The sequence below is a fragment of the Hyla sarda genome, chromosome 5, assembly GCF_029499605.1.
Source record: "Hyla sarda isolate aHylSar1 chromosome 5, aHylSar1.hap1, whole genome shotgun sequence".
In the NCBI taxonomy this organism is placed as follows: domain Eukaryota; kingdom Metazoa; phylum Chordata; class Amphibia; order Anura; family Hylidae; genus Hyla; species Hyla sarda.
In genome coordinates, this window is record NC_079193.1 from 56403266 (window position 1) to 56418546 (window position 15281).

At 46.0% G+C, this 15281-nt stretch overlaps 1 protein-coding gene across 2 annotated transcripts in view; it reads left to right on the forward strand.

Moving 5' to 3' along the window:
- VIPR2 (vasoactive intestinal peptide receptor 2) overlaps positions 1–15281 on the forward strand; it is a 165904-nt gene that overhangs the window by 26314 nt on the left and 124309 nt on the right. For both annotated transcript variants that reach the window (XM_056519545.1, XM_056519547.1), the window contains one exon: positions 5293–5400. In XM_056519545.1, the coding sequence (XP_056375520.1) occupies positions 5293–5400 (108 nt within the window). The remainder of the gene's footprint in view (positions 1–5292; positions 5401–15281) is intronic.

The window sequence follows — 15281 nt, forward strand, 5'->3', positions numbered from 1 at the left end:
TTCTCTGTTGTTGTTCCTTTTCTTCTTCATCTGGTCCAGACGTCAGGACTTCTTCCAGTTACATCTCTTTTTGCAAAGTCTGACACCGGACGTCATTGGTTCCTCATGCTCATCCTTTGTATAAAGACAATAATCATTATAACTGTGTTTTATGGCGGGGTGTGAGATGCAGGGCAGATGGAATTACCCTAGGGGCAGATGGCATTAACCCCTTGTATTCGTGACACCAGGGCGTGGTTTAGCCTATAACCACCCAAAGGTATACCGCTGGATCCTGGGCTAGGCACGGTGGCAATAAAGCCTCTTACGCCAAGTTACGGACAACGGTAGCTTTACTGAGGGTAGACAGTTGGTAAAGTCTATACAGTGCAGCTAGTGCCCAAGGAGAGGACCAGTGACTCAGAGACCTTGCAGGCTTGCTGGGACTTTTAGTAGGACTGAGTATTATAGTGCAAGCCACGTTGACTAGACAGACGACTTGACATGACTGGTGACTGACAATTATTTCAGGTTTAGCTTACTTGCACTTGACTGTGGCTGCAGACTGGGCTTCAGGCCTCCAATGCTCTGGACACACACACTGAGACAGCTTGACTGCACTGGACCTTAGCAACAAGAGAGAGAAACTAACTCCATGGAGGGGTTATATGGGGAGACTAGCAGGGAGCCCTTAGGTCACCCTTGTGGTCAGCTGGTCACTGATACCTCCTGGGTAACAATCACATGATACATTTTATTAAAGGTACTAGCTGAGTACCCGGTGTTGCCCGGTTTTTCCTTCCTAGTCCTTGCTGGGGAGGAAAATCAACAAAGGAGGAAGCTTTTGACTTCATATCCGTCCTCATATCTCGACCTCATATCCCGACCTCCTATCCCAACCTCCCATCCCGTCCTCATATCCCTTCCTCATATCTCGACCTCATATCCTGTCCTCATATCCCATCCTCATATGCCGTCCTCCTATCCTGACCTCATATCTCAAACTCAGATCCCATCCTCATATCCCAACCTCCTATCCCGTCCTCCTATCTTGACCTCATATCCCGTCCTCATACACCGTCTTCATATCCCGACCTCATATCCCATCCTCATATCCCGACCTCATATCCCGTCCTCATATCTCGACCTCATATCCTGTCCTCATATCTAGTCCTCATAGCCTGACCCCACATCCCGTCCCCATATCCAGACCTCATATGCCTTCCTCATATCCCGTCCTCATATCTCGACCTCATATCCCGTCCTCATATCCCGTCCTCATATTCCGCCCTCATATCCCGACCTCATACACTGACCTCATATACTGTCCCCATATCCCAACCTCATATCCCGTCCTCATATGCTGTCCTCATATCCTGTCCTCATATCCCCACCTCATATCCCTTCCTCATATCTCAATCTCATATCTCGACCTCATATCCTGTACTAATATCCTGTCCTCATGTCCTGACCTCATGTCCCATCCTCATATCCTGACCTCATATCCCGACCTCATATCCCGCCCTCATACACCATCCTCATATCCCGACCTCATATCCCATCCTCATATGCTGTCCTCATATCCTGTCCTCATATCCCGACCTCATATCCTGACCTCATATCCCATCCTCATATGCCATCCTCCTATCCTGACCTCATATCTCAAACTCAGATCCCATCCTCATATCCCAACCTCCTATCCCGTCCTCCTATCTTGACCTCATATCCCGTCCTCATACGCCGTCTTCATATCCCGACCTCATATCCCATCCTCATATCCCGACCTCATATCCCGTCCTCATATCTCGACCATATATCCTGTCCTCATATCTTGTCCTCATAGCCTGACCCCACATCCCATCCCCATATCCCGACCTCATATGCCTTCCTCATATCCCGTCCTCATATCTCAACCTCATATCCCGTCCTCATATCCTGTCCTCATATTCCACCCTCATATCCCGACCTCCTACACTGACCTCATATACTGTCCTCATATCCCAATCTCATATCCCGTCCTCATATGCTGTCCTCATATCCTGTCCTCATATCCCCACCTCATATCCCTTCCTCATATCTCGACCTCATATCTCGACCTCATATTCTGTCCTCATATCCCGACCTCATGTCCCATCCTCATATCCCAACCTCATATCCCTCCCTCATATCCCGACCTCATACACCATCCGCATATCCCGACCTCATATCCCGTCCTCATTTGCTGTCCTCATATCCTGTCCTCATATCCTGTCCTCATATCCCGACCTCATATCCCGACCTCATATACCGTCCTCATATCCTGTCCTCAAATCCCAACCTCATATCCCGTCCTCATATGCTGTCCTCATATCCCGTCTTCATGTCCCATCCTCATATCCTGTCCTCAGGTGGGACTGATTTGTGATGAAGATATTGTAAGCTGAAAATAGAAGGGGACATGGCTTTGTGGGACTGGGCGTGATTTGCATGCCAGACCGATGCACAAAAAGGGTAGAGAAAAAAAGGGGTGGGGCTTAAACAGTGGGCATGTCTTTGTGAGATGGGGTGTGGATTAAAAGCCGGACTGACACATTCACCAGGAGATGCAGAGCGGAGCTTGTGGAGTAAAGTACTGGAAGTCCCATATACTTGCATGGGACTTGAAACAAAAACCCATCTTTTATATAAGGGTGTAGGTAAGGATTTATTTAACTATCATATAACCCAGACCCTCACAAATGGGGGTAGTTAAGGGTTAAATTATAGATGGTAATGCAGTCCAGTGGAATTCCGCCCAAAGAATGAACACGTTCATTCTTTGGGCAGATGTCCATTCCCCTGTGATGATTTTGCACTATGCACAGTGCAGCAGAATCCCATTGAAAACAATGGGATTCTGCTGCAAGTAGATTTCTGCCGACAGACTGTCTCCAGTGTGAATGAGACCCAAGTCCCCCCAGACCCCTTAGTACTCATTTAGACCCATCTTTCCCCTCTTCCTTTAGACCCCTAAGTCCCACAGACTTCTCCCCCCCCCCCCCCAAGACCCCTCAGTTAGCCTTCTTCACACTTTTCTACCCTCCCAGCCCCCTTCTCCTCAGACACCCCCTTCAATCCTCTTTCACACTTTTCGGCCCCCCTCCCAAGACCCCTAAGTCATCCTCCTTTACTTTTCTGCACCCTCAGTAGTGTTGCTTGCGAATATTCGCAATGCAAATTTTATTCGCGAATATTGCATGTTCACGAATATTCGCGAATATTTGCGAATATAGCACTATATATTCGTAATTACTAATATTCGTTTATTTTTTTTTTCACAGTACACATCACGGTGATCATCCCTCTCTGCTTCCAGCTTGTGTGGTGTAAAGAAGGCTCTATTACTACTGTGTGAGACTGGCGTACGAATTTTCGCTTATGCTAATTTTCGCATATGCTAATTTTCGCATATGCGATTTTTAGTTTATGCAAATTTTTGGCATATGCACATTTTCGCATATGCGAATTTTTGCATATGCAAAAATATAATGCCAATATTACGAATATGCGAATTTAGCGAATATATGACGAATATTCGTCCATTTATTCGCGAAATATCGCGAATTCCAATATGGCCTATGCCGCTCAACACTAACCCTCAGACCGCTTTCCCAAGACCCCTCAGTTATCCTCCTTCACAATTTTCTGCCCCTACCTCAAGATACCTCCCTCCCAAAACCCCTCAGTCATCCTCGTTCACATTTTTTGCCCCCCCAGCCCTTCTCCTCTGCCCCCCTCCCATCATTCCTCCTCCTTCACACTTTTCTGCCCCCCCTCATCCTCCCCCAAGATCCCCCAGTCATCCTCCTTCACACTTTTCTGACCCCCCCCCCCAGATCCCTTCTCCACCCCAAGACCCCTCAGTCATCCTCCTTCACATTTTTCAGGCCCTCACAGCTTCCTTCTTCTCCACACCCCCACCCCCCCCCCCCATTTAGTCATCCTTCGTCACACTTTTCTTCCCCCCCAAAGACTCATCCTCACCCAAGACCCCCCAGTCATCCTCCTTCACACTTTTCTGCCCCCCTTTTCCTCCGCACCCCTCCCATCAGTCATCCTCTGTCACATTTTCTAGCTGTGGCCGGTGTAGTGCAGAAAGCAGGTATATCGCGACAGGGCAGGTAGATGGCCCGGCCCACCAGGTAAATGTCCGTTCTGCCCGATGGCCAGTCCGGCCCTGATATTAAGGCCTTGCTCGTACAGTGAAATTTCCAAACAGAATCTTTCTCTGTGTTTCATGGGATTCCTCTGTTCACACAGTGAAATTTCCATGGTGGACATTCTGCCGAGCTCCCATTATCAATCACAGGACCCCCATTACCAACCACAGAGCCAACAGTATCAATGACAGAGCCCCCATTATCAATCACAGGGCCCATATTAACAACCACAGAGCCCCCATTATCAATCACAGGGCCCATATTATCAACCACAGAGCCCCCAATATCAACAACAGAGCCCCCATTATCAATCACAGGACCCATATTACCAACCACAGAGCCCACATTATCAATCACAGGGCCCATGTTACCTACCACAGAGCCCCCAATATCCATAATAGAGCCCCCATTATCAAACACAGAGCCCATATTACCAACCGCAGAGCGCCCATTATCAATCAAAGGGCCCATATTAGGAACCACACTGCCCCCAATATCAACAGCAGAGCCCCCATTATCAATCACAGGGCCCATATTACCAACCACAGAGCCACCAGTATCAATCACAGGGCCCATATTACCAACCACAGAGCCCCCAGTATCAATCACATGGCCCATATTACCAACCACAGAGCCCCCAATATCAATGACAGAGCCCCCATTATCAATCACAGGGCCCACATTATCAACCAAAGAGCCCCCAATATCAATGACAGAGCCCCCATTATCAATCACAGGGCCCACATCATCAACCAAAGAGCCCCCAATATCAATGGCAGAGCCCCCATTACCAACCACAGAGCCCCCATTATCAATCACAGGGCCCACATTATCAACCAAAGAGCCCCCAATATCAATGGATAATCTTTCATTACCAAATGTAACATGTCTCTGGTGGGTTATATTTTTGTCTGTGGCATTCCATTTAGCATTGTAATGTTATAACAGCCAGGCAATTTTCTGCAGTCAATTCAGATTACATTGATTTACAACCCCTCTGATACATAACAGTTCATCAGTGTTTTATACCTATATGTCAATATATGTGAACTCAATAGCACAGCCCTGGGAATAAGACCTGCAGTGTAATACATAAATGACAACCTTAATAATCTCCTTTATCTTTTGTTTATAGGGTGTTTGGGAGTTTGGGATAACATAACGTGTTGGGACCAAGCTAAATTTGGAGAAACGGTCACTCAGACCTGCCCTTTAGTGCTGAGACATTTCTTCAGCAAGGACGGTAAGTGACGTTCATAGAGATATTGTATTAGAAACCACTTACCCAAAGGCTACATTTTGTTCATTGACCATATCAGACCTCATAATGGCTTTATAGTAAACAAAGAAGTCCCTCCGAGTCCAATATACTGTATTATGCTGATAATAAATATGATGTTATTTCTCTTACAACATACAGTGCTATGATAAAGTATTTGCCCCTTCTATGTTTGCATATTTGTCACAATTGAATGGTTCAGATCCTCAAACTACTTTTATTTTAGATGAAAATAACTGAGCACAAATTGCTGTATTTAAATAATGGATTCCACTTTTCAAAGGACGAATGTGGTTGTCCCTACCTGACTGGTAATTCGTAATTGGGATTTTAAATATTCTTAATTGAGTTAATCAGTTTTGATTTACTCAATTAAGCCATTTTTTCCCTTGAGAAAACCAGCACTGGCTGGTAAAAATATGTAGGGGCATTTAAGGATTATTTTAGTGGCCATCATTGGCTGCCCATTGGTTGGGGTTGCCCTCTTCAATGATGCCTACTAGAGTGGTTTTCCATACAGTATTGACACGTGTCTCACATAAGACCTGTGTCTCACATGCTGGTCATTAGTAAAATTCTGCACTAGCTCTCTAAAGTATATAGTAGTAAATGTTGTGTCTGATTAGGCCATGCCTACTTTTCCATTAAGCCTTGCCAACTTTTTAAGAAAAACTGGAAAAAAAAAGTTTAGGTTCTTCATAAATTCCCTCCCCATTGTTTAGATTATTCTTGCCTGAGTTTGGAGCAAAATATTTTTTTAGGCGGAGGTAACTCACTTTGCCTACCAGTGATAGGTGGAGGATAAAGGTCAATGTAGACTAGTGTGCTAGGATACACGGCTTTCTGGTGGTCAGTTTGTGATGCCAGGAGTGTGGTGCTAACATGTATGTATGGTGATTTTGGTGGTGGTAGTCTTGTAGACAAAGTTCACTTACCACAACTCCAATTGAAGTGAACATACTTGACTGATGATGACTGGCTTTGAATGGAGATGACTGACAGTAATAAACTGGGAATGGCAGACATAATCTGGATTCTTATATGATGGAGTTCAGTTTATCGCACTTACCACATGAGTCTTCATAGGGGCAGTCCAAGGAAACTTGAAAGGTCCTTCTTCCTCACCTATGTTTTATTGGGTGTAAGCCTGTATACCACTTACTTGAGGGCATCAGACAGAGCCTGTCCCAGCAATAGATGTAGCCCTGAGGATTCCCACACCTTGATCCAATTTGCTATAGGGCCCGTCAGACATTATAATGTCCCTAAAGCATCGCTTAGATGATGACTTGACTTCATCTTGGCAGAGGGATCCATGAGGAAGAACTCCAGCTAACACTGGAGCTTGGGAACGTTACTTGGGGGCCTAATCTCATTAAAGGTATGAGAGTAGGACACTGCAGCTGGAGAAGTTACCTCACTGCTAGCTAAAACCGACCAAAATTAACTTAGGCTGGACCCCTCTCTGTCCCAGGGGCCTAGGGTGGAGGAAGACTTGTGTGGTGTCCCGGTACTGCATCTTATACGGTACCTATGTATGTGTGGGTCCCCATAGCCAGAGTCCCTAGGACGTAGGGATCCCTGTTGTGTAGCCTACCCCTTGTCGCCTCTATTCCAACTAATAGCCTAGTAATTTATGTAAGGGTGATGTAAATATAGTAATATATGTAAATAAATGGTTAATTACCAGTTCCATAGTGTTTCAGGACCTGCGGATCACGTGACTAGGTAAACTCTATGGTATTCTGCTTAAGGACCTTTGGAGGCCCGGTGACATATGCAATCCCATTACTCTGTGTAATGGTGAATGACAGATGTTCGGACCAATCGGATTCACCCCGCCCCCTGCCCATATAAGGGAGCGGCGGCCATGTTTTCTCTCTCTTGTTCCTGGGCTGTCAAACGAGAAGGATCTGCGCAGCAACTATCGCAGTGAGTTAGGCCCGAGCCTTGCGGAAATGGCTGAGTAATTCAGAATAGAGAGTGTATCAATCCTCAGACACTCTGCAGCATCACCGGACCTAATATAACCCCTAAATCAGGACGGATCTGCAAATATCTACCCTAAATTCAGATACTTTCTAAATAGCTCATGGTCCGCAACAACTGTCAGTCATTGATCGATATAAGGACTGTTTGTATGAGAGTGTTACTGTGCCTTGGATGTATCGCAAGCACTTAAGTAAAGTTGTTCAAGTTCAAGTTCAATCTCCTTATGGACCTTCAGTTATTTCATGCACCTATCATTACTGGGAAGGGCGGCGATAGGCCGGAGCATTACCTCAGCATACCAGCCCTCAGCCTGGCGTCACGAACTATAAGGTTAACATTAACCCCTCATATACCGATACCATACCACCACTACCATACACCACCCAAGGGCTACCACACTTGTCTTAACCTGATTGACTGAGGACAGAAATGCTGAAAGACATAAATAGAGACATTTTTCAGAGAAATTCACAATAAGACTGAATTTATCAGAGACACGCAGGACTATGGATGAAATGACCTGGTTGAGTGTTTATGACACCATGAGTGTTAACCCACCCCACAGTCCAAGGATGAAGTGGTTGTCGGTGCCAAGCGTTGGGTAAGGAATACCACGAATTCAAGGTTAGGGAAACCACTTTTCAACTTTACTTCAGAAATCACAGACAGGGGATTTAACAGGTACAGTTCAGTTTTAACGCGATTTACCCTGAAGGATGCTATAGGAAACCACAGTTGCTTTCTTGGCACTTAGGGAATTGTAGCCCTTCTCAACATAGTTATAACTTGGACTGGCCTGAACTTGATGTGGACAGACTGGCTGACTGGGACCTGACTTAGATAAAGCTTGACTTGACTTTGGAGCTGACAATTCCTAAATCTCGCCACTTCACTTGTAGAATCCAGTGTAAGGGCTTACCGCCAGGGTAGATCTGTATAGACCGGAGCTGCCACAGGCTTTCACTCATGTTATTCTCTTCCTTGTTTATGGGGCTGGTCTGCTCTCATGGCACTTCTCCCCAAAGCTGACTTGACTGATGGATGACCTGATCAGCGCGATCCTGGTAATGGGTGATGTCACTCAGAAACTGGAATCTTGCAGCAACTGGGTCTCTTAGGCTTGTGCTCATATGGTGAGGTACAGTTCCCACAGCAGAGGTCTGGACTGGACCTCCACTCACTCTCCTCTCCAGACCCACACTACTACAAACTAACTAACTCCTCCCCATCTAGACAGACCCCGAGGGAGCAGGGCAAAGTGATTGGCCAAAGTGCACATGTGATCCCCTATGCATCCTCCTTCACAGTTACAGTTAACACTTTCCTGGCAATGGAACATATGAGTTCATTTAACAGTAGCAAACACATAACAATAAATTACAAAACATATGACATGTAAACCTGAGCCGTAGGTTGGAGCAGACACAAAAAGGGACATCCACCTAACAGGGCAGGTGGTCAAGTGTGTTCCGCACTGGGATACCTCAAATTACCATAGCGACAAAGCATCGGCTGCTATAGAACCCTCAAAAAGAGAGGATTCAGCCCTGATTGATTACATACCTTTTGCTACTGGTAAGAAATTGTGCAGGATTTCTCTCCCCAGGGAACTGCATTGTCAAAAACAAGGGAATGGGAGTATTGATTTATACATTGTGGAAAGCAATGGAAATAAACACCAGACCTTTCTGCAGGGAAATCAGATGCCACAAGAGGAGGTAGTCTTTGTTATGGCCCCTTTTCTTACATACACCACTGGTCACAGTGATCAAGGTCCTACTGTCTAAATGCCTCTTTGCCTCATTGTCATGAATAGTACTGTGATTTTTCTTTTATTGCAGCATGGGACAATATATGTCTTTTTCTGTGTTCTATAAGATTGGGCAGATAATTAACCTGAGAAAGATAGCCGACAAACCACGGGCCCCACTGTGCACACAAAGACTGCCAGATATAAAAGTACACCGATATAATGATAAAAGACAAAAAAAAAAAAAATTACTAGCAACATTTGTCATGATTCATTTCCTTGTCTTTCACAATCACAATCTTAATAGCAAAAAGAAAAACTAAAAAACATTACTTATATGTTACCTTAGAAAATCAATGTACAATCTGTAGAATCATTCAGCATATTGTATACTGAATCTGTATTGTGTTCTCCAATTATAGTTGCTAGTTTATTTGTAAGCTATATTTACAATTGGCCATGTTATTATGCCTTTCGCTTTTTTGTTGTCCTTATATATTGATTGAACTATGTCAGGAAGCGATCGGCAGTAAAAAAAAAAAAGCCTTTTGATTGTCGGCATGCAGTTTCCATTGCTCATTTGGTGTCATCGGCCATAAAACAAAGAGAGGTAAATTTTTTCTTGAAAATATCCAGAGAGGTATTTACTCTAAAATGAAGGTGGTGTACAAAGTACAAAGGATCTGGGGGGAGACCCATGGCAAAAAACAAAATGGGCCTCATATTAAAGGGGTTATCCCCCATAAGGTGATTTTAGTACGTACCTGGCAGACAGTAATGGACATGCTAAGGAAGGATCTTCGTTTGTTTTGGGGCTAAATGGCTATGTTATGAGATTACCATAACACTGTGGCTAGCTTTTTGTGAACTTGTACTTCCTGTTTGACTTTTCTTTTTTTGACTACAAATCCCACAATTCCATTTTCCTCCCTCCCACACATCAGCCACCCCACCCATTGAAGCAAAAGACCTGTAGTTTTCAATCAGGGTGCCTACAGTTGTTGCATTAGTTGCAGTTGATCTCTCTCCCACCAAGCGATCGCTCCACCCATTGAAGCAGACAGGCTCCCTGTCATCAGCTGACTAGTGAGTCAGGTCTCGGCAAGCTGGGAAAAATCCGAGACAACAGTCATTTTGTATGCTGATAAAAATAAATAGTGGGGAGAAAATCACATAAGAATTGTGAGAAAACCGTCACACACAGGAACAGACACTATATTATGAACTACACTAACTTTACAGCCCCTGTAGCATAGTCAAATAAAAAAAATCCTGGAATACCCCTTTAATGACAGGCTTTGACACACATAATCTAAAATTTTTTGCCCTTGGGTCGATTCCCTACCCTCTTGTTGGTTAAGAATTTATTTCCTTTGAAGAGATTTGCTCTGGGGCGTGGCCTGGATGCCGGAGCGAGCGGCCGCACAGTGTGAGGGTTCCCGCTTCCCCTGCTAAAATTACCCTTCATATTTACCCTGTCTGGCTGGTATTGGCATCGCTGGTGTCCCCGGTGCTGAGTGGTCCTCCGGTGGTGTCCTCGGCAGGCTCTCCGGTGTCTTTGGACGAAATGGGTGGCTCGAGGTGCTGTGGTGGCAATAGAAGTAAAAAATCCAAACTGAATGCTGCAGCCTCTTGGCCGACTTCTGATGAGGATGCCTCCTCTGATGATGGGTGCCTCTTAATCCTGTGGTCCATCCCATCGGGACCCTGGTGCTCAGACCCCGCTTGCTGCTAAAGTCTCTATGCAGGCGGCGAAAGCGCTGAGCCAGTTCTCTAGAAATCTGAACCATCCTATGGGCGACTCTCCTGATCCTCCGCTGTCATTGTTTGAGGGGTCTTCTACTCCTCCACAGCAACAGTCCCCTGAGAGGCCTGCATATGATGCTGCCACAATGGACCAACAGTTCTCTGAACTTTTGGCTGCCTTTACCTCCTGTCAAGCGATTATGGTGTCCAAGGTGGATGAACTGCGACAGGAGTTTGTTATCTTAAGGCATAAGACTCAAAAGATACATGAGCGCACTGAGGAGGTGGAGCGCAGGGTCTCTACAGTGGAGGATACGCTTCATCCTTTGACGGATCAAGTTGCTTCTCTTCAGCGTCAGGTGACAGGAGTTTGAGCCGTATGGATGATATGGAGAACCGCTTACGGCGCAATAATATCCGCCTCGTAGGCCTTCCTGAAAAGGTGGAAGGGAATGACCATGTGATGTTCCTTGAAATGTGGCTGAAAGAGATTCTTCCAGTGGATACCTTCTCTCCTTATTTTTCTGTTGAATGAGCCCACAAAGTACCAGCTCGGCCTCCTCCCTCGGGGCTCCTCCGCGCCCTTTCCTGGCAAAACTTTTCCACTTCAGGGACAGGGATGCTGTTCTTCGTGCAGTCCGAATGAAGGGGGAGGTCATCTGTGATTGAAGCAGAGTATCCTTTTATCCGGACTTCTCCGTGGAGTTACGCAAGCAGCGGGTTTAGTTCACCGAGGTCCGGTCGAAGCTACATGCAAAGGGCTACCGCTACTTGATGCTGTATCCTGCTCGCCTGAGGGTGGTGGATGGGACCTCCACTAAATTCTTCACATCTCCGACTGAGGATGTTCACTGAGTTGATGCGGCCCCATCTGTTAGACCTCCGGACTGACCTGTACTGGACTGTTCTCTCCTCCATTGCCCTTAGTTAGAGGTTAGGGAGCTAGTTTGCCTGTGATTCTCCCTAGGTTCCGGTTCTACTTATGGATTCTCTTGGGGTCATCTTCCTTAGTTACTGGCCATCTTAGTGTTAAAGGTGGGGTGGTGGCGGGAGGGTTCTGGTGTTAGTTGTTTTGTTTACTAGCTATTCTTCTAACGCCCCGTGCACTGTGTTAGGGCATAGAGTTTTTATTTTGTCCGTTTAGTGCTAGACAGCGAAGTTTGGGGAATGTTTTGTTCATGCTTACTTAAATTTGTTTTTGTGTTTTTTGTTTGTGCCCTGTCTGCTTTTATGTTGGTTGAATGTGGTGCGTATGGTCCCGGTGCTCTCTCCTTCCTTGCTCTGGACCTCCCTTGGTCCTTCCTGCCTTTGCACTTACTTGCTTGTAATGATGGGGACTCTCAAAGTTGTTAGCTAGACTTTGTGAAACCTCAGTCTCCTCATAATAAATGTCTGCAAGAGACTCATATCATGGGCCAAAAGGTTCTTGCCAATAAAAGGGCCTGGATAGCGTGGGGTTATCATGCCTCTTACTCTAACTATGCTAGGGGTGTCTCTGTGTTGATTACAAAATCTTTGCCGTTGGTTGTTTCCCAGGTGGCTTGTGACCACTTTGGGAGATTTGTGGTATTACACTGTTCTCTGGGTTCTTTTTCCTTTGTTCTTGTCTCTGTTTATGTGCCTCCTCCTTTTCAGATCTCTGTGTTGGAGCTGATTACTGACAAACTGTTGTCTTTTCTTACTGACCCAGTCCTTTTTTATAGGTGACTTTAATGTGGCTCCAGATCCCCAGCTTGACCGCACCACTGCTGCTGACCCTGGCTCTCTTTCCTTTACTAACTGTCGCCTGGCGCTGGGCCTGACCATTCTCTGGAGATGGAAGTACCCGACTTTGACTGCATTTTCCTTTTACTCTGCGGCCCATAGGTCCTTCTCTCACATAGACCTTGCCCTATCTTCTCAGGATCTCCACCAGGCGGCAAGAGATATTTCCTACACAACTAGGGGGATCTCAGACCACTCAGCTGTACTTGTAGTCCTCAATTATGCCCTAGTCATCCTTCCCATCTTTAGCGCATGTACCCGGGTTGGTTGAGGACGGAGGTGCTGGGGGTAGCTCATGCTGAATATTGGGAGCAAAATGCTTCTCATCCTGATCCCTTAGTTCAGTGGGAGGCATATTAGGCCACTATACGGGGTGCCTTCATAGCGGGTGTGGCAGGCCAGTGGAAGCTTAGGTCAGCTATGGAGGTGGGGCTGCAGGTGGAAGTGAGCGCTTTGGAAGCAGAGTATATCAGTGATCCCTCCCCAGATAATGAGAGGGCATGGGCTAGGGCCCAGAGGTCTCTTTTAGTGGTTCAGCGGGACAGGGTCCAGCTGCAGTTGTCAGATAGGGAGGTGGCCCTTTTTGAGTTTGGGGACAAGAATGGGATGTTGCTGGCTTATTTGGCGAGAGCTAGTATGCCGACCGCCTCTATTCCGTGTATCAACGGTGGTGATGGGGCTGTGGTATCGGACCCTCAAATGATTGACTCCATCTTTAGTGACTTCTATGCCTCTTAATATCCTGCTCCTGTTCAGCAATGTCAGGGGAGATCCTGTTTTTCCTACAACAATTGTCCCTTCCCATGCTTAGTTGGGCGCAGGTGGAGGCATTAGATGCTCCTTTTACAGTTGAAGATGTGAGCCAGGCTACTTGTGACCTTCCTACTGGAAAGACCCTGGGCCTAGATGGGATGATCGGTGACTGGTACGGGATGAATGAGGAGAGGTTGGCCTAGATTATTTCTCTCAATAGCTTTTGCGGACTCTCTTCCAGACTCTATGAGGGAGGCTTTGATTGTGGTGCTCCCAAAGCCTGGTAAGGATCCATTGCTACCTGATTCTTCTAGACCTATTTCCCTCCTTAACGTTGATATAAAAATTTTAGCTAAAGTACTGGCTACGCGCCTTCACGTCATCATTTCCTCTGTCATTCATTCTGATCAAACTTGGTTCATGCAGAGCTACCAATGTAAATGTTAAGCGCCTACAACTTAATTTTGCGGCGGTGGGGGCACGATTTCCTTCTGGAGTGGCGGTTAGTGTATCTACAAAGCCTTTGATTCTGTAGTATGGTCCTATCTCTGGGAGGTTCTGGGAGCCCTTGGGTTCGGTCCTCGTTTCTGTGCCTGCTATGTGATATAACCCTAGAGCCCGCATTCGCACTAATCTGGATGTATCTGCACCTAGGCCGTGGGACAAGACAGGGATGTCCGCTGTCCCCTTTCCCATTTGCGCTTGTGATAGAGCCTTTAGTGGCGGCAATACATATGGATCCCACTATATGTGGTATTCCCAGGGATTCTATTGTTGAAAAAGTATCCTTGTATGCTGATAATACTTTAGTGTACTTGGCGGATGCGGATGCTTCTCTCCTGTCTTCAATTGATCTACATCAATTGATCTTTCTTTATTTGTTCCATGTAGCTCCTCTTATTCCTCCTAAGAAATATTTTAGTATGCTGTGTGGTGCTCTGCGATCCTTCTATTGGCAGGGCAGGCCTCCCAGACTTGGTCAGGCTCTCCTCCAGGCCCCTAAACGGCATGGCGGCCTGGCCACCCCTGATCTCTATAACAATTTTCTTGCCTCCCAACTGGTTTATGCAGCGTGATAGATTGACCTTGATCTTTTGAATTCTGCTACTGCCTTAGCTGGAGCAGTTATGGGTTCCTACAAAGCTCTTACCAACTCTCTCTACACGTACCATACTCACTCTTTTTTTCTCCTTCCCCTTCAGACAATAGCTAAAGTGTGGTCCGTGATGTCGGGAAAATTTCTGCCACCCCTGGTATCTCCCAGGTTACCCTTGTGGGGAATGTGCATTTTCCACACCTGCATGGGTTACAGGAAGCCGGCATCTGGGGGACTCATGGAGTCAAATTTGTGGTCCACCTGTTGGGAGAGGATCAAGTTTTCTTATCTTATCAGGACATGAAGGAACGTTATGGCATCCCTGGAAATGCCTTTTATAGGTATCTTCAGCTTAGGCATGTGGTTCAGGCGCAATTCGGCTCCTTGACATTTAATTCTGCATTTTCTGAAGTTTAACCTCTCCTGGGCACCATGGACCTTTCAAAACCTCTTACTCAGTCCTATGTTCTCCTTCAGTCGTTAGGGCCTAGTCCTTTCTCGGAGGCTTATCATAAATGGGTGATGGATATCCCAGACTTGACTGTGTGTCAGTGGAAGGAGGTGGAGGGTTCTTATTATTCCACTGTAGTTAGTAGTAGAGATATATTGATTCAATTAGGATATGTACTTAGACTGTATTATACCCTTGCTTAATTGAAGCATATAGGTGTTTCCCCTTCGGATCTGTGTTTTCATTGCTCCTCGGAGGTAGGTACCTTTTTGCATGCTGTTTGGGACTATCCT